This window comes from Hyaena hyaena, unplaced genomic scaffold (assembly GCF_003009895.1).
Source record: "Hyaena hyaena isolate Hyena2069 unplaced genomic scaffold, ASM300989v1 scaffold_730, whole genome shotgun sequence".
In the NCBI taxonomy this organism is placed as follows: domain Eukaryota; kingdom Metazoa; phylum Chordata; class Mammalia; order Carnivora; family Hyaenidae; genus Hyaena; species Hyaena hyaena.
Window position 1 is genome coordinate 809,950 of NW_024081363.1, and position 27,612 is coordinate 837,561.

The 27,612-nt window shown below is 37.7% G+C and overlaps 2 protein-coding genes across 5 annotated transcripts in view; one reads left to right on the forward strand and one right to left on the reverse strand.

Moving 5' to 3' along the window:
• Nucleotides 1-1,928, forward strand: part of MYEF2 (myelin expression factor 2) — a 29,998-nt gene extending 28,070 nt beyond the window's left edge. For all 4 annotated transcript variants that reach the window (XM_039218041.1, XM_039218043.1, XM_039218044.1 and 1 more), the window contains one exon: nt 838-1,928. In XM_039218041.1, coding sequence (XP_039073972.1) covers nt 838-1,001 — 164 coding nt within the window. In that variant the 3' untranslated portion in view covers nt 1,002-1,928. The remainder of the gene's footprint in view (nt 1-837) is intronic.
• On the reverse strand, nt 1,580-27,612 carry SLC24A5 (solute carrier family 24 member 5). Its single transcript, XM_039218045.1, has 9 exons — nt 27,492-27,612; nt 26,609-26,788; nt 9,284-9,367; nt 9,086-9,189; nt 8,652-8,752; nt 6,677-6,957; nt 4,391-4,597; nt 2,415-2,516; nt 1,580-1,902 (listed from the first exon to the last, which is right to left on the reverse strand). Exons 1-9 carry the CDS (start codon nt 27,610-27,612, stop codon nt 1,580-1,582), a joined length of 1,503 nt encoding a protein of 500 aa, XP_039073976.1.

Here is a 27,612-nt window from a genome sequence, read left to right on the forward strand (position 1 = left end):
TTTCACTCTGGAAAGTGTTCTGATGTGGGTGGTAGATATTTATGGACATTTTGTAATTTGATAAATGATACTGATTTACTTTAAATACCAGTCTCTAGAGTCAAGAGTGATATTAACAATTGTCTGGTTTTCTTCCTCCTCTCGAAGCCTCTCTGAGGTTCTTCTTTGTGTCCTTACCATCACTGTTGTTACTTTCATTGATTTAAGTCGATGATATCTCTTCCATGCCTAGTTCCGTAACCTATTTGGTACTTTTACACCGAAGTTCAAATTGTGGTATTGAATAAATAAATGGCACTGTGGTTATTAATAAGCAGAATTAGTGGGGCCTTTTGTGGCCTGGTAAAAATTAAAATTCTAAGTAGTCGCTAGTATTTGCAGTGATGAAGGAATGAACAGGAGGGTAAAAGGGAAAGAAGCGAATTAGGGAGATTGGGCAGAAAGTGAAAAAACTATTTTTTTCCTAAAAGTAATTTTATTTAAATTTGTAAGTTTGTTATTGTGCATGGTGACTTGCTGGTATTTTGTCCTGTTTGCCTTACTGCTATAAACTTACTTCAGAAACTAAGAATTTACATAAAAAATATTTTTATGTTCTACTTTAGTAAAATATCAAATCTTAAGCAAATTTATTTTGATTCCTATTTTGTACACTTCAATATATTTATATTCAGAAGATAAAATGATGAAAATAATGTTTATATGATGTTATTTTTAAATCGTTAATGTTTTTAGCCAGCTATGTATCATTTCATTGGCTGTGAGGAATGTCAGACCTGTGTGGTGAAATGAAATCCATTTAAACTGACTAGTAATTCTATAATTTTTCTTTTACAGGTCATGTAATGTTTGCAGAAATAAAAATGGAGAATGGAAAGTCAAAAGGCTGTGGAACGGTCAGATTTGACTCCCCAGAATCAGCTGAAAAAGCGTGCAGAATAATGAATGGCATAAAAATCAGTGGCAGAGAAATCGATGTTCGCTTGGATCGTAATGCATAATTTTAGACCACGGTTGGAACATTCTTACATCTGTTTTGCTGAATCTCCTAGAAAAAGTCATTTTTTTTAGTAATACTGTATGCTTACAAAAGCTGTAAAAATGAACTTTTAAAACTCCCACCAGCTTTTAACAGTATAGTGTTGAATATACTGTGATTTTTGTTAATCTCAAGTTTGGGTTTTTAAAGACAGCAAGTCGGTCATTCAGTTTAAATGAATGGTTATACTGTTTTTAATGAAATAAGCCATTTTCTTGTTGTTACTTTCAGTACTACATAGTGGGATTTGTTCAGGTTTCCTCAACTTTTATCAACTTGTTGTAAGGTAAAACATAGATGATTTTTTTCAAAACTTCCGTTTTATATTTGTGATTGTCCTTGAAAAGAAAGGGCTCAGACAAATTAGGATGCGATTTTTGGTTGGTTTTAAATTACTTTTCTTTGGTGATAAAGAATTATTGTAAGTAAGTTTTAGATTCTAAAGTTCAGGACATTTTTTATTTGACTTCAATGAGGAAATGGAGTTTTTTTTCTCTTCCTTCTCCCATCATCCATGTTTTCCACATAACACTATTAATATCAACCTCCACAGCCCCTTATTTTATTATTTCCAATGATTCCAAGTTCATGTAGAACTGATAATGTGGCAGTCCCCAAGTATAATAACAGGCAGACTACTCCCAGCTTTCTGTCTAGTTTCCAGCCATTGAAGTGAACTGCTAAAAAAAGGAAAATAATAGAAATGTTGAGAGAGATGGTTATGTAAGTCAGTCCTCTGCTGTTCACTTCCACAGGAGCTGATGTGTTTATAAATGCAGTTTTAATAAACCATGGAACACCTAGGCACAGCATATCAAACACATTGGATCCCACGATGTTAGACATAGCCATATCTCCTTTGCCTGCAAAAAAAAAAAAAAAAAAAAAAGCATGTTGTTAAAATGTGCACACCAATACTGTATTTTTATTAATAAGCTTCATAAAAAAACACTGGAATTTTTTTTGTTTGTTGGTTTTGGAAAATTGTTATATTAGAACAGAAGTCTTACTGAATTTGTATTTTTTAATTTGGGGGGGGTTAGTATTTAAAGTCTTAACATTTATTTAATAATAATTATCTTTATTTATTAAACCATTTTTCAATAAGGTCTGTAGATTACTTGTTGCTTTTCATTCTAATTTAATATGGTTAATTACGACTGAATGCACATTTCAGATGAGTATTATTTGGGGGTTTAGATTTAGTGAAATGAATCTGCTATTAAATAGTAAATCCTTTCTTTTGAGTCACTTTTTTTTTTTTTTCTTCAAAGTATGCTGAGGAGATAAATATTTATCAAGGTACTTTTGCTCTTAGTCTATCTCAGCCAGGCTTGAAGCATGGGCGCTGCAGCCCAAGGGACCTAGCTCTTACCTTTTCTTGCAACCAGCACGCTGGCAATCGTGTCTGGCAGGCTTGTTCCTGCCGCTAATAGAGTAAGGCCCATTACTGTGTCTGGGATTTCTAATGTTTCCCCTGTAATAAACATAGATACTACAAGTTACAAATCTTATAGATTGAGTAACCATTCTCTGCAGTTATTTCAGATACTTACTTTCTGAACAAAACGAAAATAGGCACATTTAGGTTTCACAACCAATATGTACTTAGATTTTAGCTAACAAAATATTTGAATAAGATTGGTAAATTGGGTAATACAGATAGCACAGATTTTTAATGACATATCTAAAGATATTTAATAGACAAAATTCTACTAAGGAATAATTCCCCTACCTGGTATGCCTACAGAAGGTTTGGATGTTCACTATTATCTCATCAAGGCTGTTGCATAATACATGCTAATAATAAGATTGATTATTTCCTCTTTTTCAAAGCATTTTCTTAAAGTGGTCAGAATTAAGCAAATTGTTTATAGCTGTTTTTAACCTGTAAATGCGTTAACCTGGTACACATTTTTAAGTCCTACTTTGGTGATAGACCTTAAACAAAGGAAAACAAAACTAAGGTTCTCCTTGAGTCTTCCTAACATTATGGTCCCGGTTTATTAATCCTTCTGTTGCATTTGGTGTCAGTTCAGCATTTTTCCGAAATGTATTCAGAAACAGAATCAGAGGGAAGTTAAATGAAAATACATGTAATTGCTCTTTTAATGTTCCAATTGAATACTTTAGAATCTTTTTCTTAAAATGTCAAAAGTACTTTAAGTAGCTGTTTATTGCATGCTTTCTATATTGATATTGGAATTGTATTTGGTTGTTAATTTTTGTTACTGGTTTTCCAGAGTTCATATGTACATAAATAACACTAATATTTATCATCTTGGGGGCTGTTCTATGATCTATTACTTGATTTTCCTGATTACTATTGTCAAATATATTCTGGCTGAGAAAATTTGGAGAGATTTAATATGCAAGCTATTTGGACTTTTTCATCCTTCTCATTAAAAAAAAAAGAAAAAAATACTCTGCTTTTTGCTAGCATGCTATTCTAAGTCATTTATTAATTTTGGAGAAGTCATTGATCAGCAAGTTTTTTTTGTGAAGGGCCATGTAGGAATTATTTCAGGCAGTGTAGGCTATGTGGTTTCTGTTGCAAATGTTCACTCCTGCCATCACAGTGCAAGAGCATCCACAGATAATATAGAGACGATTGGGTGTGGCTACGTTCAGTAAAACTTGATGAGCCAAAACAGAGGAGTCCTGGCAGTTTGGGCACACAGACCGTAGTTTGCTCGCTCTGGTATATCCATTTGGGTTAACTTTTTTGGGAGAAACTCTTGATTTTTTTCTATCTTTATATTCAGTTTTTCTTTTGGAGTTCTATGGAACTAGAGCTGATTATGGCTAGGCAGTAATATTTAAATTCTAATCATGAAGGTAGTAGAAACTTAAATTGAAATTTTACTTTATATACTTTTTACTCATTTTATAGTTGGTTTGTATTGCCATATTAAAAAGCAAAATGAAATATAATCCAGTTAAACAGCGAGCACACACTGTTCTCTCAAAATACTGTCCCTTTGCTATATTTTTCATTGTGGAATGGAATTCAATAGATAGAGTATATTGTGGGCCCCATACAATGTGATTTAAGTATTAGCATAATAGAAGGGCATCCTCTGTACCTGATTTCATTTATAAGAAGATCCTTTGACCTGTAACTCTAGGCTGTATAATATTTGAGAATATAGTTTTGATACGTAACATACAACTTACCCCTGAATGATCTTGCTGGTAGAGTAATTTTTAATCTTTCTGTAAACAGCAGGTATCTTTAGTCTTTGTGTAAAGAGACATTCCTCCTTAGTTAGACTGCATTTAGTGAATATATGCAGTTCTTCTCTGAAACTGATTATTTTTAAGTTGTGCTCTTGCACTATTGATACATACCAGTTATTGTGACCATCCAAACCAGGATATATGTAAATGCAGATATCCATAGTGCCGACATGAAAAAGGTTATAATAAAATAATTTTTCCAGAACTTTCTTCTACAATCTGGTGTGGTTAGAAAAAGTAAGGTAATGATAGGAAGGGATAGTACCCAAAAAATTCTTTTTAAGTCTGCTTCAGGCATGTTGAAAACACTTGGTGGATCTGTTGAAGAAAAAAATAAATGATTTTGAGTTTTCTCAAATGGCCAATTAAGTTGGAAATGTCCATTTAGAAAGCTATATTGAAATAAATTAGCTGTATCAGTTTCTAAGAGGCTATTTAAAACATTTGAATACCTCATTACTGATATTGCTGGCAAAAAGAAACTAATTTAGACTTTAGGGCAGACAGTATAAATGTGATACTCAGCGTTTCTTGATTTGGGACCTTAAATCCATCAAAATATCTTGGATCATTCAAATGTATTTAGATATAATGTTTATGAAGTGTCAGTTGGACTTCTTTTGGTTTTCTACAATGGGAATAGTTTTTAGTAACTTTTTTTTTTTTTTTTTTTGCTTATGGGATTAACTTGCCTTCTACTGATTATAACTATCTACTTGTCTCTGTTCTCCAATATTGATGATGTCTCTAGCCTGCCCTGTGTATCAGGTAATACATACTTAAGGTGTATAAGTAATTATAGCATAATATTTATTAAGTTGAATATTCCATTCTAATTCTCATTGTGATTTTTGGGGGGCTTCAGTTTTTCTTTCTTAACATGTATTTGTGAAATTTGGAATTCACTATAATTCTTATGAAGAGCCTTTAAGAAATTATAAGAACAAGTATGGAATCTACAGTGTAACTTAAAAAACTTGCGTATGTTCCTTTATTTAATTTGTTAAGTTAGTGGAAGACAATAATATATTGGATAGAAATAAGAGTCCACTTGAAAATTATTTAAAATTTGCATGGCATTTACAAAATAATGTACAATTTTGTAATGTACCATAATAATGTAGCCATGTATTGCATCAAACTACATTACAACTAGTGCCAGTAAAATAACTCACGAAAAAAATTTGCAGAGCTTCAGCCAATGGACCATTAAATAATATTAGATATAATTTTAGTGTAATGAAAAAATTTGGAGTGGTTCCTTTGAATTTTTTGTTATAAAATTTAACTTAGCAATATGCCACTTGCACCTGAGAGGCTAGAAACTAATTTTTATAAGAAGGGAAATGTCATGTTGTAATTTTTGTAGGTAGTAAATTAGAATAGCTTCCTAAGATACTTAGGTAAACTTAGATTCAGTTTCATACAAGCACTTTGTAAAAAACTAATGCATAAATTTCTCTTTCTGGCCCTATGTGAATTTAACTTCTACTAAATGTATTTATCCCAGTGTTCTGCTCCTTCTTCACATGGCATGTTTCAAACAACTGTTTTTCCCCACACTAGTGCATTTTCCTAAATTCCAAGGTTTTATAAGTGGTGTTCGCACTTTCTCAGTCATGAACAAGGCTTCAGAACTTCCTCTGCTCCCTTTTCTGGCCCCGTACAGTTCTTCAGTTGTCTCATCTTGGATGCTTCCTTTGCATTGTCTCTTTCATTCCTACTCTGCTCTGTCCAGGCGTCTACCAAACACATCAGCTTTTTTAGTGGCTTCTTTCACGACTCCATTTCTTATATCCTCTCATTGCCTTGCTCACAAACCTGCAGAGACTTACATACTAGCATCCAAGACTCTCCTATTCTTTCCTATCTACCTTTTCTCTGCTTCCTTAATGTGTACATTTTGGGCTCCAGGTATGCTAGTTCTTGCCCAGGCCTTTTGCTCATACTAATTCCTTGGCATCAATTTCTCGAATATACCTTACTTTTACTTCTACGTTATTTACATAACAGACTTCTGTAGCCGTTATAAATCAGGTCATCAATCAGGTCATCCGTTAAAGTCTGATCTATTCTACCAGGCTCCGTTTAAATGCTGCCTTCTCTGTGATGATCTTTCCTAGCTTTTATGCAAATTGTATACAGTCTGTCCCACTTAGGAACTACAGCTGTACTTGATTTTCTCCTCTTTATAGTACTTAAACCTTCATCTTTTAGCTATTTTCTTTTTTCCCTACAGTATTGGAAGCTTCTTAAGGATAGTGACCACCTCTCTTCATCATGTCTGAATATCCACAGTGTCTTTTACACAAAAAGCATATAGTAATTGCTGAATCAAGATGAGACTCATGTTTTTCTAGTGAATAGGCTTAGTAGCGGGGATGATGTGCTTCTTACCTTCAGAAACCTGACTAAGATCATGCAAACTTAACGGAAGCTGAGAGTAGCCAGAATCATCATGAAATATCCCACTGTCAGTCCTTGATTGCCGATGGATGAGCGGTTGACCGTCGTCTTCCCATCCCATCAGTGATTCTTGCTCACTTCTGTCCGTAGTTTCAGCAAGACAAGTGCAGCAAGGGCTGAATTTCTTCATAATATATTGATTAATTTTAATGTCAAAACATAGCACCAAAACATACAATCCATATATCAAAAGCAGTAAAGTTCCTTCATACCTATAAATTAGAGAAATTTGTGTGTTTTAAAATGAAAAAGGTTTTGTAGAGCTAGTAGTTTGGGGGCAGTATCTGCTTAATAATTTTCCAACACAGCAACAAGCAAATAACATTTCTAGGTGTATATTGGTTTTATAGCTGTGTCCAAACTTGGTTACAGCATTATTAGAAGTTTATGCATAAAAACTTTGCATTCCTTTCTCTTACTTCAAATAAAACCAAGGATTATTAACTCATTGTCTTCATTTATAGATAACTTTATAAATTATACGCATAAACATGCTTTGAAAATAAAAATTGTAGATTTTCAAAGTAAAAGTTAAACTAGTGAGTAGTGATGGACATTCTCTACCTCAGTTCATTGGTAGCATACATTCCCCAAAATATGCAGTAATTATAAAAGAATACAGTTCATTTTAACTGTGTCTATTGAAATGTGGTATAAGAATTTTGTGTAAGCTATTCAGAATATATAAGCCTTTGGGGCTTTTCAGTTAACAGAGTTGTGTTGTTTTTTTTTTTTTTTTGATAGAACTAAATTTGGCTTATATTCACAAAATAAGGGTATTTTAAAAATAAAAATATACCATGGGCACTAAGAACTGTTGTCCTATACTCTGATCTCCTAAAGAGTTGTGATTAGGTAATACCATTACATTTGAACCTTTCATTTACATTTTGTTTTATAGCCAGTGAAGCTCTCCTGCACTGAAAGCACAGAGTTCTTGTTTTCCCTAATGGAGGAAGGAGCATAGATTTGGATACTCTTACAGTCATTGTCCCTTTAGAGACCACTAGTGAGTCCGAGAACCATCCCTACTATAGCCACGTCTTTCTTTGGGAGACAGACTAGATTTCAGGATGAGTCATTTAGAAATTTTGTTCCCTGCTAGATTTTAAGTTTCTTGTCTGCAGATCTTCTGCAGGATTGCTAAGTTGTAATACTCCAGAAAGGTGCCGTTTACATTGTTTTCTATTTTGCTGGTATCCTGTAGCATTAGGCAGTGCACAGTCTATGTGGCTATGCATTTTACGTTCCTCTCCATCTCTCGTGACTCCTAGCATAGTGACAAACACCTAATAGATACCTGGCTCTTGTTAGTGGAAGAGTTAGCTGTCCACTGAGTCACCCTCTTTTTCATTTTCTTGCAACAGCAAGACACATGGAGGTAACAAGGAAAGCAAACAATTGCTAATACCTAAATACCATTGATTCTTCGAGGAAGAAGGCTGTAGTCATTGCTAAGTGAACATCAGAGAAAAAAGTTGGAAGAATTTAAAGATTTTAAAATTTACTTCCTCCATCATTTCTCTCCGGTCTTGTGACTCTGGCCACTTCTAACCTAGGTAAAGTAAACAACCCAATAGAAGAAAAGACCAACTGCTGGGGCTTTAATGGACAACAGCAGAACCGGAACAGGCCGAGGGGTGAGGGAAGCGTGGTAATGTCCAGTGATTAGTGAGACAAGGAGACCGACGCGACTAAAGAGGTTTCAAAGAAGGGAAAATCCAACCAGCAACTGTGAGGAGGAAGTTAGGTCAGAGGCACGTGGGAAAATGGTGCCAAAGTGGCAGGTAACTGAGAAGTGACAGAAATAACATTTCTGAAAAAGAGACATCGCTAAACCATCAGAATTTCATAAAACCCTCTCTGATTTTGCTTTACATAAGAGTAATGATCGTTTCAAGCTTACCAGTAAACTTGGTTGTCGAATATTATGCCAAGGACTGCGGCTACACTAATTGCATATGCTGCACAGTCTCTGAATAAGGGCCAACATGATAGCGATGAGGCCTGTAAAATGATAATTTGCTGTTTCCATTATGCGGTAGCTTCGAGTACATGCTTAGCACAATACTAAAACCATATGTTTGTTGCTAAATACCGTAATCTTTTGCATTTTGCTTACAGAAGAAGGAATTTTAAGAAAAACTGTTTCAGAACCTTCTCTGGTTGTCATAAATTTGACCAGGAGCGATTTGCAGGTTAACTTTAAATGGAATCCATGTTTTTCTACTGATTAATAAATTGGGTTGAACACATGAATGCCTTGTTTGTTTTAGACTATAAACTGTTTTTGTCATGTGTCAAGACAGTAAATTTGTGGAGTAAAGGTGTTTCACATACCACGTTAGATAGTAGGCCACAAGCTGCACAGATGCCAAAGAGGTTATACAGTGCGGATCCGAGAATGGTGCTAATGCCAATGTCTCCCTTTGTGATAAATACACCTACGAACAAGGTAATTGCTACATTAGTGCTGCTAGACTTGGAGAAGATAAAATCACATCGAGGAAGCAAAAAAATATAAGGAGCGATATTTACCCAGGAAAGCAGTAACCAGCTCGGGAGCTGAACTGCCGGCTGCCATAAAAGTTGCACCTGCAACATCCTGAGACAGTCCAAGGGCTGAAGGCAAACGAAATTACGTTAAAGTGACGATGGGATGTCTCTGTAACTAAATATTCAAGTCTATAGCTTCACAGAAAAGCACTAACCGTGACTTAGACTGGAGAAATAAAACATGCAGGTTCAAAAATTAGAGGAATCCAGTGTCTTGCTCCCTCTATGCATTCATTAATGCTTCCGTAGAAGGGGAGAGGCAGCCAGGGACCATCGGAGCTATACTGCAACTCGGGGTTCTGGATGGCAAGGTGCGGGATTTGGGGATTTTGTGGGACCCAGAAAAGCCTTCCTTTCTGGCTGTGGGGCTTGTATGGCAACCGCCGGACTTCTCTCAAACGACACTGTCAGCAGTGCTTCCGTACGTTGACAAAGGGAATTGAGGTATTTCAGGCGTCATAATCCAATTTTAAAGAGGACAAAAAGTGGATATTGGTAGTTTTTAAGATCCGTAAGTGAAGCTGAATTAAGGAGCTTATTTACAAATTGGCTATGTCAACCATGTCAATACAAATGAGAGGAAATTAGGTCACTAAACACCAAATAAGATTTACTTTTGTATAATTAGAATCTATTGATTTAAAACCTACAACCATTGAAACTTTGGAGTAGGAAACACAAGAAAATACAAGGATTCAAGTAGTCTGTGTATATCCCCCAGACTTACAAGCACTTCCACTCTCTTCAGTGATTGATGGGATGAAGTCTTTAAAAAAATTTTTTTTAATGTTTTATTTCTGAGAGAGAGCGAGAGAGAGAGAGAGAGCAGGGGAGGGTCAGAGGGAGACACAGAATCTGAAGCAGGCTCCAGGCTCTGAGCTAGCTGTCAGCACAGAACCCGACATGGGGCTTGAACCCATGAACTGTGAGATCATGACCTAAGCCAAAGTCGGACGCTTAACCAACTGAGCCAATCAGGTGTGCCCCGATGGGATGAAGAGCCTTAAGACATTTTTGGCTCTTTCAATTTTAGAACTAAGGGCTCTACTATAGGAAGGAGAAGAGAAAGCCATGTTGAAAAGACCACCTTGTTTTTGGAAGGCTGAGACAAGGTTGCATCAGAAATCCCCAACCAGCCTTTACTGGTAGATTAATAAGTAGCCTATGGAAGTAGCATGCCTTTTTATTCTTGGTGGGGCAGAATATATCTTACAAAAATGGCTACAATATTTGTGTTCATGAGATTTTCCAGAACCTTTCCATTCCCTGCCTCTCAGCCCCCCAAAAGTGGAGCCTATGCTTATGTCTCCCCGTGTGACCGCTTTGACTAACAGAATATGGCAGAGCCATAGTATTTCTGAGGCTAAGACATAAAAGGTGAGAAACGTCCTCATGGTTCTCTCTCTAAGGACCTTTGCCTTAGAATCCTGAGCCACCAGACAAGCCTAACCACCGTGAAACTCCTATACGGGAGAGAGACCTCGTGAAGAGCCCATACAGAAATAGAGGTGCCTGAGGAACCCCTTCAGCCCCTCAAATTTTGAATTTCCCCATCCCAGGCACCAGGCATGAGGGAGCTTTCAGATAATTCTAGTCTTCTGACTATAACTGCATGAGACACCTCAAGCTGGAACTACCAGCTGAGCCCAGTAAACGCATCTGTGAGAGGTAATACCATGATTGTTGTTTTAAGCCACTGGTTTTGGGGTGATCTGTTAAGCAGCCATTGATAATTAGAACACCTGGCTATTCACTTATTTGTTGCACTTACTGAGCACCTACTATGCCAGATGCTTTTTTAAGTGCTAGGAATGTAGCAGAAAAAATAAAACAGATAAATGTTTCTGCTCTGGAACATTAATTCTGGGGAAAAGAAACAGACAAGATAAGCAAAATATGTGTTATGTTAGAAATAGCAAGGAGCGAAAGCAGGAAGTGGGGAGCATATAAAATGTCATGAAGAAAGGATTGTAATTTTAGATTGGGTAGCCAGAAAGGCCTTTGCAGAGAAGGTAAATTAACTAGAGGTTTTAAAGTGAGAGAGATAGACACATATATAGAGGCTGACTTCACTTTACTGTGCTCCACAGATATGTGTTTTCTACAAATTGAAGGTTTGTGGCAACCCTGTGTCAAGTGTATCAGTGCCTTTTTTTTCCAGCAGCATTTGCTAATGTTATGTGTCTATGTCACCTTCTGATAATTTTCTCAATATTTCGGACTTTTCCCTTAGTATATTTGTTATGCTGATCTGTGACCAATGAACTTGGATGTTACTATTGAAACTTTTTGGGGTTGCCATGAACTGCACTCCTCTAAGACAGAAAACTTAACTGATAAATACTGTATGTGTTCTGACTGCTCCTCAGCCTGGCTGTTCTCCTCGTTGTCTCCCTCTTCTCAGGCCTCCCTATTCCCTGAGACATAACAATATTGAAATCAGGGCAATAAATAACCAACCCCACAGTGGCCTCTATATGTTCAGCTGAAAAGAGTCACAAATCTTTCACTTTAAATCAAAAGCTGGAAATAATTCAGCTTAGTGAGGAAGACATGTAGACTGGCCCAAAGCTAGGCCTCTTGTGTCAAATAGCTAGCCAAGTTATGAATGCAAAGGAAAAGCTCTTGAAGGAAATTACAAGTGCTATTCCAGTGAACACAAAATAAGAAAGCAGAAACACCCTTATTGCTGATGTGGAGGAAATTTTAGTGGTCTGAATAGAAGATCCAACCAGCTATAGCGTTCCCTCCAGCAAAACCTCATCCAGAACAAGGTCTTGATTCTCTTTAAGTCCATGAAGGCTGAGAGGGGTGAGTGAGGAAGCTGCAGAAGAAAAGTTTGAAGCTAGGAGAGACTGGTTCATGTGGTTTAAGGAAAGAAGCCCTCTCCATGACATAAAAGTGCAAGGTGAGGCTTCAGGTTCTGTGTCTCCTCCTCTCTCTGTCCCTCCCCCCCTTCTCATGCTCTGTCTCTCTCTGTCTCAAAAATAAATAAAAAACATTTTTAAAAAAAGTGCAAGGTGAAGCAGCAAGTGCTGATGTAGAAGCTGCAGCAAGTTATCCGATGATCTAGCTGAGATCATTAATGAAAATGGCGAAACCATAGATTTTTGAGTTAGACAAAACAGTGTTGTATAGGGAAATAGATGCCATCTTGGACTTTCATAAGTAGAGAGGACAAGTCAATGTCTTGCTTCAAGGTTTCAAAGGACAGGCTTTTGTTAGGAACTCATGCAGCTGGTGACTTCAACTTGAAGTCAATGCTCATTGGCCAGTCTGAAAATCCAAGGCCTTAAGAATTATGCTAACTCTATTCTGCCTGTGCTCTATTAATGGAACAACAAAGCCCAGATGACAGTATATTTATTTACAACATGGTTTAATAAATATCCTAAGACCACTGTTAAGACTTGCTGCTCAGAAAAAAAGATTCCTTTCAAAATATTTGACAATGCCCTGGTCACCCAAGAACTCTGTTAGAAATGCACAATTAGATTAATGCTGTTTTTATGCTCACACAACATCCATTCTGCAGCCCATGGATCAAGAAGTAATTTCAACTTTCAAGTCTTATTATTTAAGAAATACATTTCATAACTCTAACTGCCATGGATAATTATTCCTCTGGTGGATCTCAGCAAAGTCAATTGAAAACCTTCTGGAAAGGATTCACCATTCTAGGTCCCACTAATAACATTCACAATTTATGGGAAGACATCAAAATGTCAATAGAACAGGAGTTTGAAAGAACTTGATTCCAACCCTCATGAACAATTTTGAGGGTTTCAAGGCTTTAGTGGAAGAAGTAACTGTAGACATGGTGGAAACAGCAAGAGACCCGGAATTTGACGTGGAGCCTGAAGATGTGACTGGATGGCTGCAATATCATGATAAAATTTGAATGGATGAGGAGTGGCTCCTTACAGATGAGCAAAGAAAGTGGTTTCCTGCGATGGTGAAGATGCTGTGAATACTGTTGAAATGACAGCAAGGGGAATTAGAATATTGCACAAACTTAGCTGATAAAGCAATGGCAGGGTTTGAGAGGAAGACTCCAATTTTGAAAGAAGTTCTAGTGTTGGTAAAATGCTATCAAATAACATTGCATCGTACAAAGAAATTGGTCATGAAGAGAAGAGTCAATTAATGTGGCAAAGTTCATTTTTGTCTTATTTTAAGAAATTGCCCCATCACCCCAATCTTCAACAGCTACCACACCGATCAGTCAGCAGCCATCAACCTTGAGGCAAGACCCTCTACCAGCAAAAAAGATTATGATGTGCTGAAAGCCCAGATTATAGTTAGCATTAGGTAAAAGGTTAGATAAGGTAAAAGGTAATAGGTGGCTAGATCATGTAAGACTTGTGAATCCTAGCAAGGATTTTTGCTTTTATTTTGAAAGATATGGGAAGTGGTTGGAAAGTCATCCACCTCCTTCCTGCCAGTGATACCAGCCCGACTCATGAGGTTATTTTGTCTCAGAGGCCCAACCAGCTGTAGTCTGAGCTATTTTGCCATCTGTTAAGCCTCTGTTGGGAAAAGTCTTCTTGGATAGTTGGGTAGATGTTCCTCACTATTTGCCTCTGGTCATGTTGCTTGATGAACAAGTTGCAGTGAAGAATGAAGGCAGAGAAGTAATATTTTGTGAAACATATTTCATAACATTTCCTTTGCTGGTTAGAGCCTGTCTGTCTGTCTGTCTGTCTATCTATCTATCTATCTATCTATCTATCTATCTATCTGTCTGACTCTGTGATGTGTAGTAAGACCAACTGGCCATAAAATTTTAAAATGGAACACAATAGGGCATATTGCTTTGAGATTAACTTTGTTCATTTTAGGAATGAAGGAATGAAATAAATGATATCTTACATTCATGGTATACAATTCACTTTCATATACATAATTTAATAATCTCAATTACCACCTCTGATATGAGTGGTGGTGTTTCCATTTTACAGATGAAGACACAGGCCCAGGAGGTTAAGTAACTCAGTTACATGGATAGTAAGAGTCTCACATGTGAGAAGGTAGGGCACAAACCCGAAGTCTATTGTCTCTAAATCCAATGCTATTTCTATTTCACCACAGAAACCTAATGTAAAATTGGCACTCAGGCAGGCCAATTATAACATGTTGGGTGACTCAGTTATTTTCCTCCCTGCCTCATGGCACGGGCATATGACTGCCCCCATTCTATTCTTTCCTATGGGAAATAAAACAGGAGTCAGAGATACTTTGGAAGTTTTCTAGTATATTCCAGAGAATGTGTAAATTTAGTGATATTGGATATTGGCATGAATTCTCTAATTAAATCAAGGCCTGTGATTTAATTCTCTAATTAAATATGTGGATGAAGTTGAAAAAGAAAAAATGCTTCATTTTGACCTAAATGTCCTAACTTGGTGCAGGTGAAGAACAAATGACCAATGCTAGCTGAAGACTGCTTCATTAGAAAAATTCAGTCTAGGGAGGGAAAAGGTGATCTATTGAGCTGTTTGTCACAAGGTAGGGAAATAAGTGGCCCTTTTGAATAGTTTCACTATCAAAAGGCAGTAACAATAAAGTGTGTTGCTATTCATTGGGCTCTAATTGAGTTATGAAAGCAAATATTCTGTAAAGATGGATGTATAAAACTTCAAAGATACTTTAACAAGTCATATCTTAAGGTTCTAAGCATATTTTGTAAAATGGTTTATACCTTTGAACTTTAGAATAGACTGACTTTGTCTTTGCTGACCTTTGGGTAGCATTTCTCTCTGTGATAGTTTATTATTAAAGATAAATTGTTCTGGTTTTTTCCCCCCCAGAGCTATTACTTTTTTCCTCTTTATTACTCTGAAGGAATAATCACATTTCCTTCAGGATATAGGAGAACTGTTCAAGGTGAGTTTTCTTTATAGGTTTAGATATCATTACATTGTTTATATAAAGTGCAACTTTATGATAATGAACTGTGGTCTATGGGGACCACAACTTAAACCAAAACTCATCAGACTTTTTTCTTACGCATGTTATCTTCTCTGATGCTATGTTGAAAAGCTTATAACAGCTTTTGAAAACTCTCTTCTGGAAAGATAATATAGTGGGAAGAGTTTTAAACTAAAATGGAAACATATATTCTGGCCCTGCCACTACCTTAATATGAGACTTTAGACACATTATTCAGACAAGCCTTACATTTTGCCATATGTAAACTGGAGTGTTGGCACCAACATAATCTTGGCAGTGTCTTCTAATTTTGTCGATTTTTATCCAAATGTAGGATATTGATTCTATGATTTTAGACTCTATGCCACTTTTTATTGTTAAATAAATTTCTTTTATTGTAAAAAAAAACCCTATGTTATTGAAAATTTAAGAGATAGAGTGGAAATGTAGAAGCAGAAGAGTCACTTATATGTTTACCGTTGTGTTTTAACCACTGCTATCATTTTAATGTATTTCCAGCCCTTTTCACAATGCACATTTTAATAGTTATAAGCATAAGCTATATGTAAGTTGGCATCCTCTAATACAATTTTAGAAACTCACCAGTGACAGCAAATTTTCGTGCTTTGTGAATGGATTAGAATGACCAGTCAAAGGTCATTCAGGCCCAACTCCAGTGACTGGAATGGTAGTCATCCTGAGTAGTTTAATTACAGTCCAAAATGAAGTGTGACAGCAAAACAATGTGCTTTTTATGATTTGCAAAAATGGTTCTAACATTCATTTCAAGTATATTTTTAGATTTTTTTTTCAGTACAGCTTTAGCATCATAGGGATAAATGCCTAGCTTCTTAAGGTACAGCATATATATATGTTCTGTGATGTGTTTAGCAATAAATAAAAACATTTTGATTTCTTTATAGTTACCACATCATATTTTGTCTGAGCTATGAGGGAATAAATTCTAAAACCCTGTATAATGCTTTTTAAGACCTAATTCCACTTAAGAGGACTCTCTCCAACTTCCAATCTAATGTCTATAATATTATAGTGATTTTGCACCTGCCCAAAGCCTATCATATAATGCATGTATAAAAAATTTTATCTCCAAACCTCACAATTACCTCAGTTTTGGCTCCATAACTACCTTTGTGCCCAAGGTCACAGAGGTAGTTATTGCAGAGATGAGAGAGACACCTAGATCTTCTTTACCCTCAAAAGCTCCTCTTTCAGTTATCCATGTAGGTAAAGCAGAGATTAATGCATGGCTTTATTATTATTATTATTATTATTATTATTATTGCTATTACTCTTATTATTGTTTTCTGTATCTGCAATAACAGCATCTTGGTAATACCCAGACAACTTGGCACTTAGTCAGATCCATATACCTGGGGTAGATTTAGAGGCAATCCAAGGGGACCACAACTTAGATCAGAGAGAAAAGAAAAGCAAAGAGGGTGAATATGCTCTTACGAGGAGGAGGAGTGCCCTTGTGGCAGGGGGGAAGCACAATTCCTTGATTCTTTGTTCTTTGGGAAGGCCGGACCTCTGTAAATTTCATGAGGATTAAGAACCAAATAATCTCCTGAAACTGTCAGCTATCCAAATGCCATACCCATGGAATTATTCAGCTCCCATTCACTTTTATCAATTTAAAACCAATTCCACCTGGAATTAAAACTCGCATTTCTCTCTTATTGTCTATTTCTGACACATAACGTTGCAGTTGAATATGGGCAAGCATGGGTTTAAAGCAGAGTGAATAAAAATTAACTTTTGATACAAAATTAAATGTTTTATCTAAGTATCTTTCCCTAACACCTTATTAAGATAATTTTCACTTAAGAAATGTTGTACCTCAGGGCTCCTGGGTAGCTCAGTCAGTTGAGCATCTGACTTCGGCTCAGGTCATAATATCGTGGTTCGTGGGTTTGAGCCCCATGTAAGGGTCTGTGCTGACAGCTCAGAGCCTGGAGCCTGCTTCAGATTCCATGTCTCCCTCTCTCTCTGCCCCTCACCCATGCACACTCTGTCTCTCTCAAACAAATAAAGGAATATTTTAAAAATTTAAAAAAATAAGACATGCTATATCTCAAAGGTATAGATAGCATGGTGGAGGGATTTAGAATTCCTAGCCGAATACATATTAGTGTAACACTTAAAAAGACATGTCTTAGCCAGCTCATTGTAGACTTTGGGCTATATCAAGTAACCAGTCCTCAGTTTTCTATGAAGTTAGCTTGAAAAAAGGCAAAGAAAGCTACTTTAAACAGTGGCTAAACAACTCTAAGAGACCCCTATTACATATCAAAAGGATACATAAAAAGGATTTATTTTGGCTTTATGCTGAACTTTTGTATTTCTAAAACCAAACTGCTTATAGAGATGAGATCTAGTAGTCTTATTTGGGCTATAATTTAATATGGTTTATATTATATTTTTAATTTATATAAATACATAACATTAATTTATATTTAAATTAAATATACTTTAAAGATACCACTTTTTAAACAAGAAAAGATCACTAAAGATAGAATAAAATTGTATGGATTTTAATGTAAAAGAAATAAAAGAGACTCTAGATAGAGTATTCCAGAGATAGTTGAGGTATCACTTAAAGTTGCTACATGGAGAATTAGATTAGATAAGAGGATGGGTTTCATAAACGTACTTCCTAGCCTATGAAGTAGTACTGCTTTTATTTGCCTTAAACTTGATTTTCAAGGAATAGCAGATGAGCCCTAGATTTGGTATTTCCCCAAACATATCCATATTGACTTTGATCGCTCACCTTCTCCACTTTCATTTTTTTCTGAGTAAAGGATTATAATTTCTATAGTCTGTCCTTATGTAATAATGAATATTTAGTGAATGTTTACTATGTGCTAGGTAGTGGCGTATGCAGTTTACTTATATTTCCTCATGTTCTTGGCACACAGCTCTGAGCTAAGAGTTCTTATTACCCTCCTTGTGCCGCTGAAATAGCTGGGATGGAGTAAGTTAAGCGCTGTGCCCAAGGTCGGAGCGAGTAAGTGGTGGGGCTGGGATTTGAGCTTGGGCTCTGCTGGGCTTCAGGGTGGGCTCTTTGACTATCTCAGTATAGCAGAATGGCATTCTCCCCACCCAGCACCTGCTGTGATTCTCAGCCTTGTGATAGACCATCCAGCAAGTATATCATAGAGCTTTTGGAAGAAAGTAGAAGAAACCCCAAGCAAATAGTACCAGATGTGACTAATTTTACAAACCAAGCATGGGAATTTTAGACAGTTTCATAAGTCAGGCTTACGTGAATGACCAGAGACCACAAAGACACCCCCACACCCCCGCACCCGCCCCTTTCTTCCTTGTCCTCATTTGGAATCCTGTATGTTTCTGTTTCTGTCTCTGCCTCTGTCTCACACACACCTCAGTGTATCCACTCAACTAGTGGTCTAGGGTAGCACAACTGGTGGGGATAAGGAGCTCCCTTAAGTTTATTCTTTACCCCATTACCTCTAGCTCCCTTGATCTCAGATAATATTCCACCTCTAATGACATCCATCAATTCCTTCCCCTGAATCCTCATTCTAATTCCCAATTCAGAAACTAGGTCTTATCTCTGAAGGTAAAATGCTCTGGACATGAGTGTGATTTTTATTCCCTTTATGATGTGGATTAATTTCACTTCATTCCTCTATGTTCAATGCATCATCATTAGGCTTTTTTCCTATAGAACGTAAGTAGATATAAAAAAAAGGGATTAGAGGGAGAGGGCATAGCAACAGCATTTTCCCATATTGGTGCCACAGATTAAAGATGACAGCAAAATGCCTCAGGTTGTCTAACAGAGGTATGTGTTGAGGATGTGGTTGGGGAGGAAAGCTTGTGTGGCTTCTATGATCATAAGTAGAGCAAGGAGAAAAGAAAGCTTTGCTGGAAGAAGTGGTGGTGACTCTAGAAGAAATTGCCCGGTCAACACAGATAGCTACAGACAGAAAAAGGACCCAAGGTGGGTATCAGCAAGAGGGTCTGCCCTCCACCAGCTCTGTGTGGAGACTCCAGTCCTGAGCTTCTTCTATCTTCACCTTGCTGAATACCCTTCTGTTGACCAAGCAAACCACTACTGGTGGCTTGAGGGGTGGGTAATGAGTTGATGGGGCTGAGGTGGGCCATCGTCCTGCCAATTCTCCCATCGTGTTCTAGGTTGGGACTTATAACATGCACCCTACAGAAGGTCATTGCAGCCCATGTGATAATTTGGTTCTATGGTACCATGCTAAGATCTCATGGACATCCTAAACAACCAACAGCTTAGACCTCAGAGTCTAATTATTACATTTGGCAAGTCTTTATAACATCACTTTACAACCTCCAATAGGTTGCGGAAAGTCTGATTTTTTTTAAGTAATTCAGTGGATTCTCTTAATCTTGTAGGAAACTTCCTCCATAGTGACAATGAATATTTGATGTTGTTGTTGGTTTTTTTGCCCTTGGGATGAAAACATCCTTTAAGACTGTTCACAGGTGCCTGGATGGCACAGTCAGTTAAGCAACTGACTCTTGATTTTGGCTCAGGCCCTGCGTTGGACTCCGTGCTGATGGTGCAGCGCCTGCTTGGGATTCTCTTTCTCCTTCTCTCTCTGCCCCTCTCCCACTTGCACATGTGCACTCTCACTCTCAAAATGAATAAATTAACTTAAAAAAAAAAGGCTGTTCAAATAGAACAGTTCTTCTGAAACAACCATATTATGGCTACTAACCTCAAAGAAGGATGTGTCAAATTGTATCAGAGCACTTGAGAACATTGGTTGAGATGTTGTTGGATGTTGGTTGAGAATATATGGTTGAGAACATTGTTGGATGTTAGCACTGGATAGAGCAGGCTCTGCAGTGTCCTACTGCCTAGACTTAAGTAGTTATGTATCATCTGAGCTTCTCATCAGTAAAACCAATCTCATAGACCTGACTTTGTGGGGTTTCTGTGAACACCAAATGAAACCATCTCTATTTAATTTAGAGCCACGCTTGGTCTTCTATAATTGTTTTTTGACAAATAGCTAATAACTAAATATATAAATAAACAAAAACACTCCAGTGCATTGTGGAATGCTTCAGTAAACTGTTTTCAGGATTACATTAATCCTTATTAGTTGACAAAATGGGTGGAATTATTATGACCCAATGCTCCTCAAAAGAACTATGGGGAAACATAAAGCGTTTGCAGACTTTTCTGAAGCTAGTTTCTGTGGATGTAAACAAATTCCAGGGAAATTGTTTTTTATTGCTGATGTCCTAATTTGGATGAGACTGTGCTAGACCTTGAAAAGAGAAATGACAGAATTAATTTATAGGCACTTAAAAAATGAATCGAGCCAGCACTATTTCTATCTCATTTTGTTCCCAGCATTTTCAGCACTCAAGACCAGGGTCAGTTCTTAGCAGCTGAAGAAGATTTAGCAGCAGCATGGGCATCCATCAATCACACATGTGATATTGTGATTTATAAGAAATACGTATTTGGTCATTCAGATGACCAAAATATATTTCTCATATATATTTGGTCTTCAGCCATAGTTACTGACTCATGCTCTCCAAACCCTTGGAATTTCCTAGGAAATGAGAGTGATGAAGGCATCTTTTGTTATGTTAACAAAGTGACTTTGGGACCCTACCTAAGAAACTACCCTGTAATTAGAAGGTTAGAACTTTCAGTTCCACCCCTGACCTCTAGGAAGAGGAGAGGGACTGGAGGTTGACCAATTGACTCAATCATGCCTGTATAATAAAGCCTCTGTAAAGACCAAAAGAATTTTTTTTGGGTTCAGAACTTACCTAGTTTGGTGTCAGTAAACGGGGATTTGCTGGAATGGCCCTGGCTCACAGAAGCATTTGGTTTGGGAAGAGAAAGGATAAAAGGAACTTGTTATTTGGGTGGCCACATGGTCAGATTAGAAAGGCAATAGAAATGTGGGTGCTAAAGGTGTGCCCATTTAAGGCATAACCTTGTGGAAATCACTATGAAAGTTTGAAAGGTGCATGAGAGTGGCAGCCCATAAGAATTCCCATGTTTGGAAGGCAATTGAAATACGTAAGTAGATATCCCTGTGTGCTCCTTTGAGATGACTACCTGGGTTCATGGAATGGGTGGACATGAGGGTCTGGAGCAATACAAAGATGGGCTGAATCTAGACACATTCTTCTTGTATCTCCAGCAGCACGGAATGCCAATAAGAACTGTTCTAGCTGCCAACAAGAGAGACAGAGACTCCAGATGGCTATGTGGCAGATTCCCTGGCAGGAAGGTCCTGACCATAGCTGGGAAGGAAGATTGATGCTAGAAGCCTTCAGTGCTTACAAGTGGGTCCTGACAGTGGTATTCACTGCCTCTGAAATGGGTTTTGCTTCCCTGGTATTAGATGCAAGTGCTCAAAATACTATACAAGAACAGGAGCTATAGATATTGCACTGATTTGGATTGCTGACCATCATTTCTTCAGACCAAGGAACACATTTTACAGTCCTTAATATCTAACAATGGGCAGAGAGAGAAGTTTGCTAGAGAATTGGAGTGGGCAATTGAAATATTGGTTACTGAAAACGGGGGGAGATAAAGGCACTAAGAGTTGGCCTACAAGCCTTCACCAGTGTGTGCTCACCTCACCCTGAACATGAGGTATCCAAGAGGAGTGTCTCCCACTAAAGGGCTTTTTGTTTTCTGGCGGATCTGGGTTAAAGCAAGAGGGGGAAGGTGTTGGTATTCTCTCTTCCTCACATCATTTCAAATTTTTGTTGTTTTGTCCCCTTGCTAGATGCAGTCGTCAAAGGAGTGGGGCTGCAGCTACAAGGACTGGAAACAGGGAGGATTGCTAAGCAATGGTTGTCTTCAACCTTTATGTCACAATTCCTGGGGGCCTGGTGGGATGAGATGGACCTTCGTCCCATCTGCCAAATTGAGATTAACAGTGAATTCAGCCATATTGTTTGTGGTAAAAATAACTCACTAGTTGTGCACCTGGGTGACCTCACACTGCACCATCGGGCATGAACTGAAGGCAGGGCTATTGCTAGTATTACTGCCTACAGTTTAGCTCAGCAAGGGGACTGAGTAGTTACTAATGAATTGAATGAGAGTAATGTGCCAGTGTCTTTGGACTTGTATGATTGTTTTGCTATAAGGAGGATACATGTTTGAAGACCAGGAGGTGGGTTGCGATTTATAAAAAAAAAAAAAAAAAAAATAGATATTTGGTTTTCATCCATGATTCCTGGCTCACAGCTCCCAAAAGCCCTGGAAATTCCTACCTGTAGAGTTTGATAAAGGGGTCTTTTGTCACATTAATGAGGTATATTTTGGGCACCAACTGTAAGGGGCTGCTGGTTTCCAAGGGAACAAACCATGTGATTAGAGGGAGGGAACTTTCAGTCCCACCCACAGGTCTCCTTAGAAAGGAAGAGGGCTGGAGGCAGAACCAAGTGCCAATGGTCAGTGATGTAATCAATAATGCCAATGTGATGAAGCCTCCATTAAAAACCAAAAAGCTGGGATTTGAGGAGCCGGTAGAGTGGCATGTCTGTAGAGGGCATTCCTCATACCTTGCTCCATGTTTCTCTTCCCTTTTTCTGGCTGTTCCTGAGTTATTTCCTTCTGTAATCTAGTAAGTAAAATGTTTCTCTGAGTTCTGTGAGCCACTCTAGCCAATTAATTGAACCCAAGAAGGAGTTCATGGTAACCTCTGATTTATAGTCAGTTAGTCAGAAGTATAGATAACAACCTTAGCCTTATGACTGGTATCTGAAACCCAAAAAGGAGATCTTTGGAATTCCCAATCCGTACAGTTAGTTAGAAACACAGCTAATAATCTAGGCTTGCAAATGCCATCTGAGGTCTGTGGGGGCTGGGGATGGGAAGGGCAGTCTGGAATCTGATACTGTCTATGGGAAGATAATATCAGAATTGCTTGCTGTTGGGGGAACCTGTACCCCCCTCCTGACCTCCCACACATTGGAATTGTGGACCCAATTCTGGGCTGAATACCAATTTACACATTCATAATAGCTACTGTATTACATTTCAGAGCAAAGAGCCATTCACTTGTCTGCTGATGATGTTTCCAAGTAATTCCACAAGTGGCCTGGTGGAAGTCATTATTATAAATATTCGATGAAGTCACTTAATGAAGATTATTTTGAAGTAGCAGTCTAAATTTTAATGCAATTGCTTCTGCAGGGCTAGAAAAGTTATTTATTTACCACTGCCAAGGCAATTTTTCAGAAACAAAATTCTTGATGAATTTACTTTTTTAGTCAAGTCATTGTTTGGCAACGTAAAAGAAAAAAAAATTGACTTTTCTGTTTTCCAGGAAGAGAAATTTTCAAGGTGGGACATAGTACCTTGAATTTAAAATTTCTTAGCATGATATAATTAACATGATCTATGTAGGTCGTCTAATTACAGGTTCACTACTGGCACAAGGATAAACAAATTATTAAGAGTTTCGAACAGCTAAGAGTTTGGAAGCAGAGGCATATACATATATATAAGAATTTAATGCATGAACATTGATAAACTTTCTGAAAAATGGCATTGCATCTGATAGCAAAACAAATTCTTAGTGGAAGAAAAAAGGAAATGTAAAAAAAGAAAAGAAAGGAAAAGAAAAGAAACTACAAGTAAAAGAAATTATGACAATTTTTCTGACCTGGGGATAAAAATTTCTAAGTGTAAAACCAAAAGGAGAATCATAAAGGAAAATGTTTATAAATATACTTAAAAATATATACACTTCAATGTGATAAACAAATTGCAAAAACAACAAACTATGAAAAAGTGTGAAGTAGAAATGATATTAGAAAAAGGGTTAGTATCCTAATATTAAAAAATGTCTTGGAAATCAGTAAGAAAAAGACAAATACCCTCCTGTCAGACCATGGGCAAAAAAGCAAAAAAGCAAAACCATAAATTGAAATAAACATGAAATGTTCAACCTCACAAATAGTAAGATCAATACAAATTTTATAAAATGACATTCCATTTTAAAGCAATTAACAAAGACACTTTAAAAGATATTATTTATGATTTTCTGGACTGGAAGCTATCTCACATTCTGGAGTTGTGTAAGTCGGCATACCTTTTACGAAGTGCTTTTGGCAATGTATAAAATAAAGCTTAAAATATGCATAGCTCTGCATCTTTATCAAAAAATGATCAGAGAGGGGCGCCTGGGTGGCTCAGTTGGTTGAGCATCCAGCTTCGGCCCAGGTCATGATCTCACAGTTCATGGGTTCAAGCCCCACATCGGGCTCTGTGCTGACAGCTAGCTCAGAGCCTGGAGCCTGCTTCAGATTCTGTGTCTCCCTCTCTCTCTGACCCTCCCTTGCTCACACTATCTCTCTCTCTCGGAAATAAATAAAACATTAAAAAAAATTTTTTTTTAAACTAAAAATACAAAAAATGATCAGAGAGGTTTCCGAAGATTTTGTACACGTGTGGGCACAACATTGCTTAGAATGAAAAAAATGTCCAATGAGATTAAAAAATTTTTAAATTATGATAAATTTCTACTGGGTACCTACTATGTATAAAACCCAGTGTTAGGTACTTCGTTCATTTGGAAAATCATACTACCATTAAAAATCATGTTTCTAAGAGTATTTAATAATATGGGGAAATGTGCAGAATAAAATATTAAATGAGGAAAATGTGTGTACCTTTGAGCGTACCTCAAACTGTATATACAGCTAGATCTAAAATATAGAAAGGAAATACACCAAATGGTAACGGGAGGGGGGGTGTCTCTGGGTGATGAAAATGTAGGTGATTTTTACTTTTTTTTCTATTTTTCTTGCATTTCATCAAAGTAAAAATATAATGTGAAAGTAATTTACTCTCTTAAAGGAAAATATTGATGGCAATGTAAGATGGAATGTCAAGATAAAAATGTATATATTTACACCTACTTAAGTTAAATAAAAATAATAACAAACATGCTTACCTTTTCTATAAAATTTTTTTAAACTAATATGTGTCAAGAACCTCTGTTCTTGCCAGGTCCTGTTTTAGGTCTTAAGGGTAGTGCTATGGTGCAGCAAACAAGAGAGAAAAGAACTAGCATTTCTGGTGGGGTTGGGGAGCTGGGGCCATGAGAAAAAAGAGAGTTAATATTCTAGCTCTCTCTCTCTGGGAATAAATGCTAGCAACAAGTGTGTGTGTGTGTGTGTGTGTGTGTGTGTGTGCGTGTGTGTGTGCATATGTGTGCATGGGTTTTGCAGGGAGAAGATGCAGTTTCTGGGCAGTTCTGTGAGTATGCAGTAGGAAACCTAACCCTGAACTTTGACCTTCTCTGAAATGAGTACGTTTAACCAATGCAACTAACCAGGCAGGAGACAGACTGGAAACTTCTGTTGGCCCTTTGCTTATATGGTCTGAATCATCACTGATCTCCTGATTTTAGGGACTGGTATACTGATGAAACATACACACACTGGTTGCTAGCTCAGAACTGTGGACCATGTACCTGGCTGAAGGGATGGAACAAAGGGGCTTAGCCTGGAAGATCTTATTTTCAGAAACCTGAGCTTAATTTTTAATAACTAAATTTACAATTATCAGATGACTGAGGTCACTTTACATAGGACACAAGATTTATTTATTTATTGTTTCATAAGCATCAGTTACTTTCCTTACTGGAAGAAGGCTGAGAAAGGAAGAGGGGAGGAAGATAGTCCTTAATGTCATTTGTTTACCGTCAACCTTTTAAAAAATTACAAGCTCAGATAAAACTGAAAAAAAGTTTTTGAAAGTATAAAATGGCAAGTATTAGGAGTCCCTTGTATTAGGAGTGCACACCAAGTGCACATATGTGGAAACTTGGAACGTTTTAGAACATACCACCAGTCAGGTAGTACAGTAGACAAAGAGTTTCTGGAGATAATAAAATAAAAAGTGCTGGGTACTCATTTAAAGATGCTCTGCTGCATGTGAACCACCAAGAGAAACCACAGGCAGGCCAGTTCCGGAAGGTAGGGGCCCCACAACACAGAAGGGGGTGCTCTGAAACCAGCTGAGATGGACAGAACGGTTGCTGAGCTGTTTAAAAGACAGCCACGTAGGACGTCTGGGTGGCTCAGTTCATTAAGCATTTGACTTCAGCTCAAGTCATGATCTCATGGTTCGTGGGTTCCAGCCCCGCATTGGGCTCTGTGCTGACAGCTCAGAGCCTGGAATCTGCTTCCAATTCTGTGTCTCCCTCCATCTCCCTGCCCCTCCCCTACACCCACTCTGTCTGTCTCTCTCTCTCAAAAATAAATAAACATTAAAAAAATTTTTTAAAGACAGCCACATATGTGTGGCACAACTAATTTGGAAAATGATGGGGGAGATTTCCAGCCACTTACATTCACTGATGATTTCCAGGGAGGGTAGGAAGTACTCATCACAGACAATAGACACGGCCATGAACATGTACAGGATAATTAGGAAGTAGATTACGATGCCTCCATCTGTGCGCTCCTGTTTCGTGAAAAACCCTTCAGGAAACTCCAGGGACGGAGGCATCACACATTGGGTGCTATTTCCTGGTAAGAAAAAGAAGGAGGAAGTTTGAAATATCCAAGCCCACAAGGAGAGATTCCTCAAGCAAACTCTTTAAGTGTGGGGTAATGGTGGAATTTCAAGAACGCTTGTGAAAATGTATAAAACACTTTTGAATATGATGCAGTTGTAGAAATTAAAAAATATAACCTTTGGGACCCAAAAGAGGTGCTTTAATGAAATAAGCTGATGATAGTAAGAGAACTACAAGAAGAAAAATCATGAAATCACTCTTTCTTCTGGTTTATTTCTGAAAGGGAATTCTGAACCCCTCCTCTTCCTCAAAGGGTCACCATGTCTGTGATGAGAAAGATTTCTAATAACTGTACAATTTCATTTTCCCAGCTCAGAGCCCAAAGTTGTTCACAGGCCTGCAAAGAACCCTCCACTATTGCGGAGCATTTCTAAGACAAAAGATTTTTCTTTTCAGGATGAAATCTCTAACAATAAAAAAAAAAACAAACCCAAAACTGGACACCCGCCTGTTTCGTTCTGTCTGTGAATTATTTCTGAGCTATCTGTGAGAACTTATTTGAGGCATCAAAAGTGCTTGATATTCTTTCAAATGCTAAAAATCAGAGGAGGAAGCATAAGCCGAAGTGAGTCAAGTGAGAATTTTCCTCTCTTTGTCCCTTCATCCATATGTGACAGCAGCAGCAGGGGCAGCTGACCCCAGTGTCCACCTACCTGTGGCCCTCGGGAGGCGCTGCGGCAGGGGGGCACCCGGGGAAGGCAGGTGTGCGGTGGCCCAGAAGATGCCAAGGAGCAGAGCCCTTCTGGCCCACCGATGGCCCCCTTCGGTCTGCAT

Coding starts and splice junctions, on each gene's coding strand:
- SLC24A5 (XM_039218045.1), bottom strand. CDS start 27,612: ATGCAGACCGAAGGGGGCCATCGGTGGGCCAGAAGGGCTCTGCTCCTT. Junction 26,789..27,491: donor GCGCCTCCCGAGGGCCACAG/GTAGGTGGACAC, acceptor TTTTCTTACCAG/GAAATAGCACCCAATGTGTG. Junction 9,368..26,608: donor CCTGGAAATCATCAGTGAAT/GTAAGTGGCTGG, acceptor GTTTGCCTTCAG/CCCTTGGACTGTCTCAGGAT.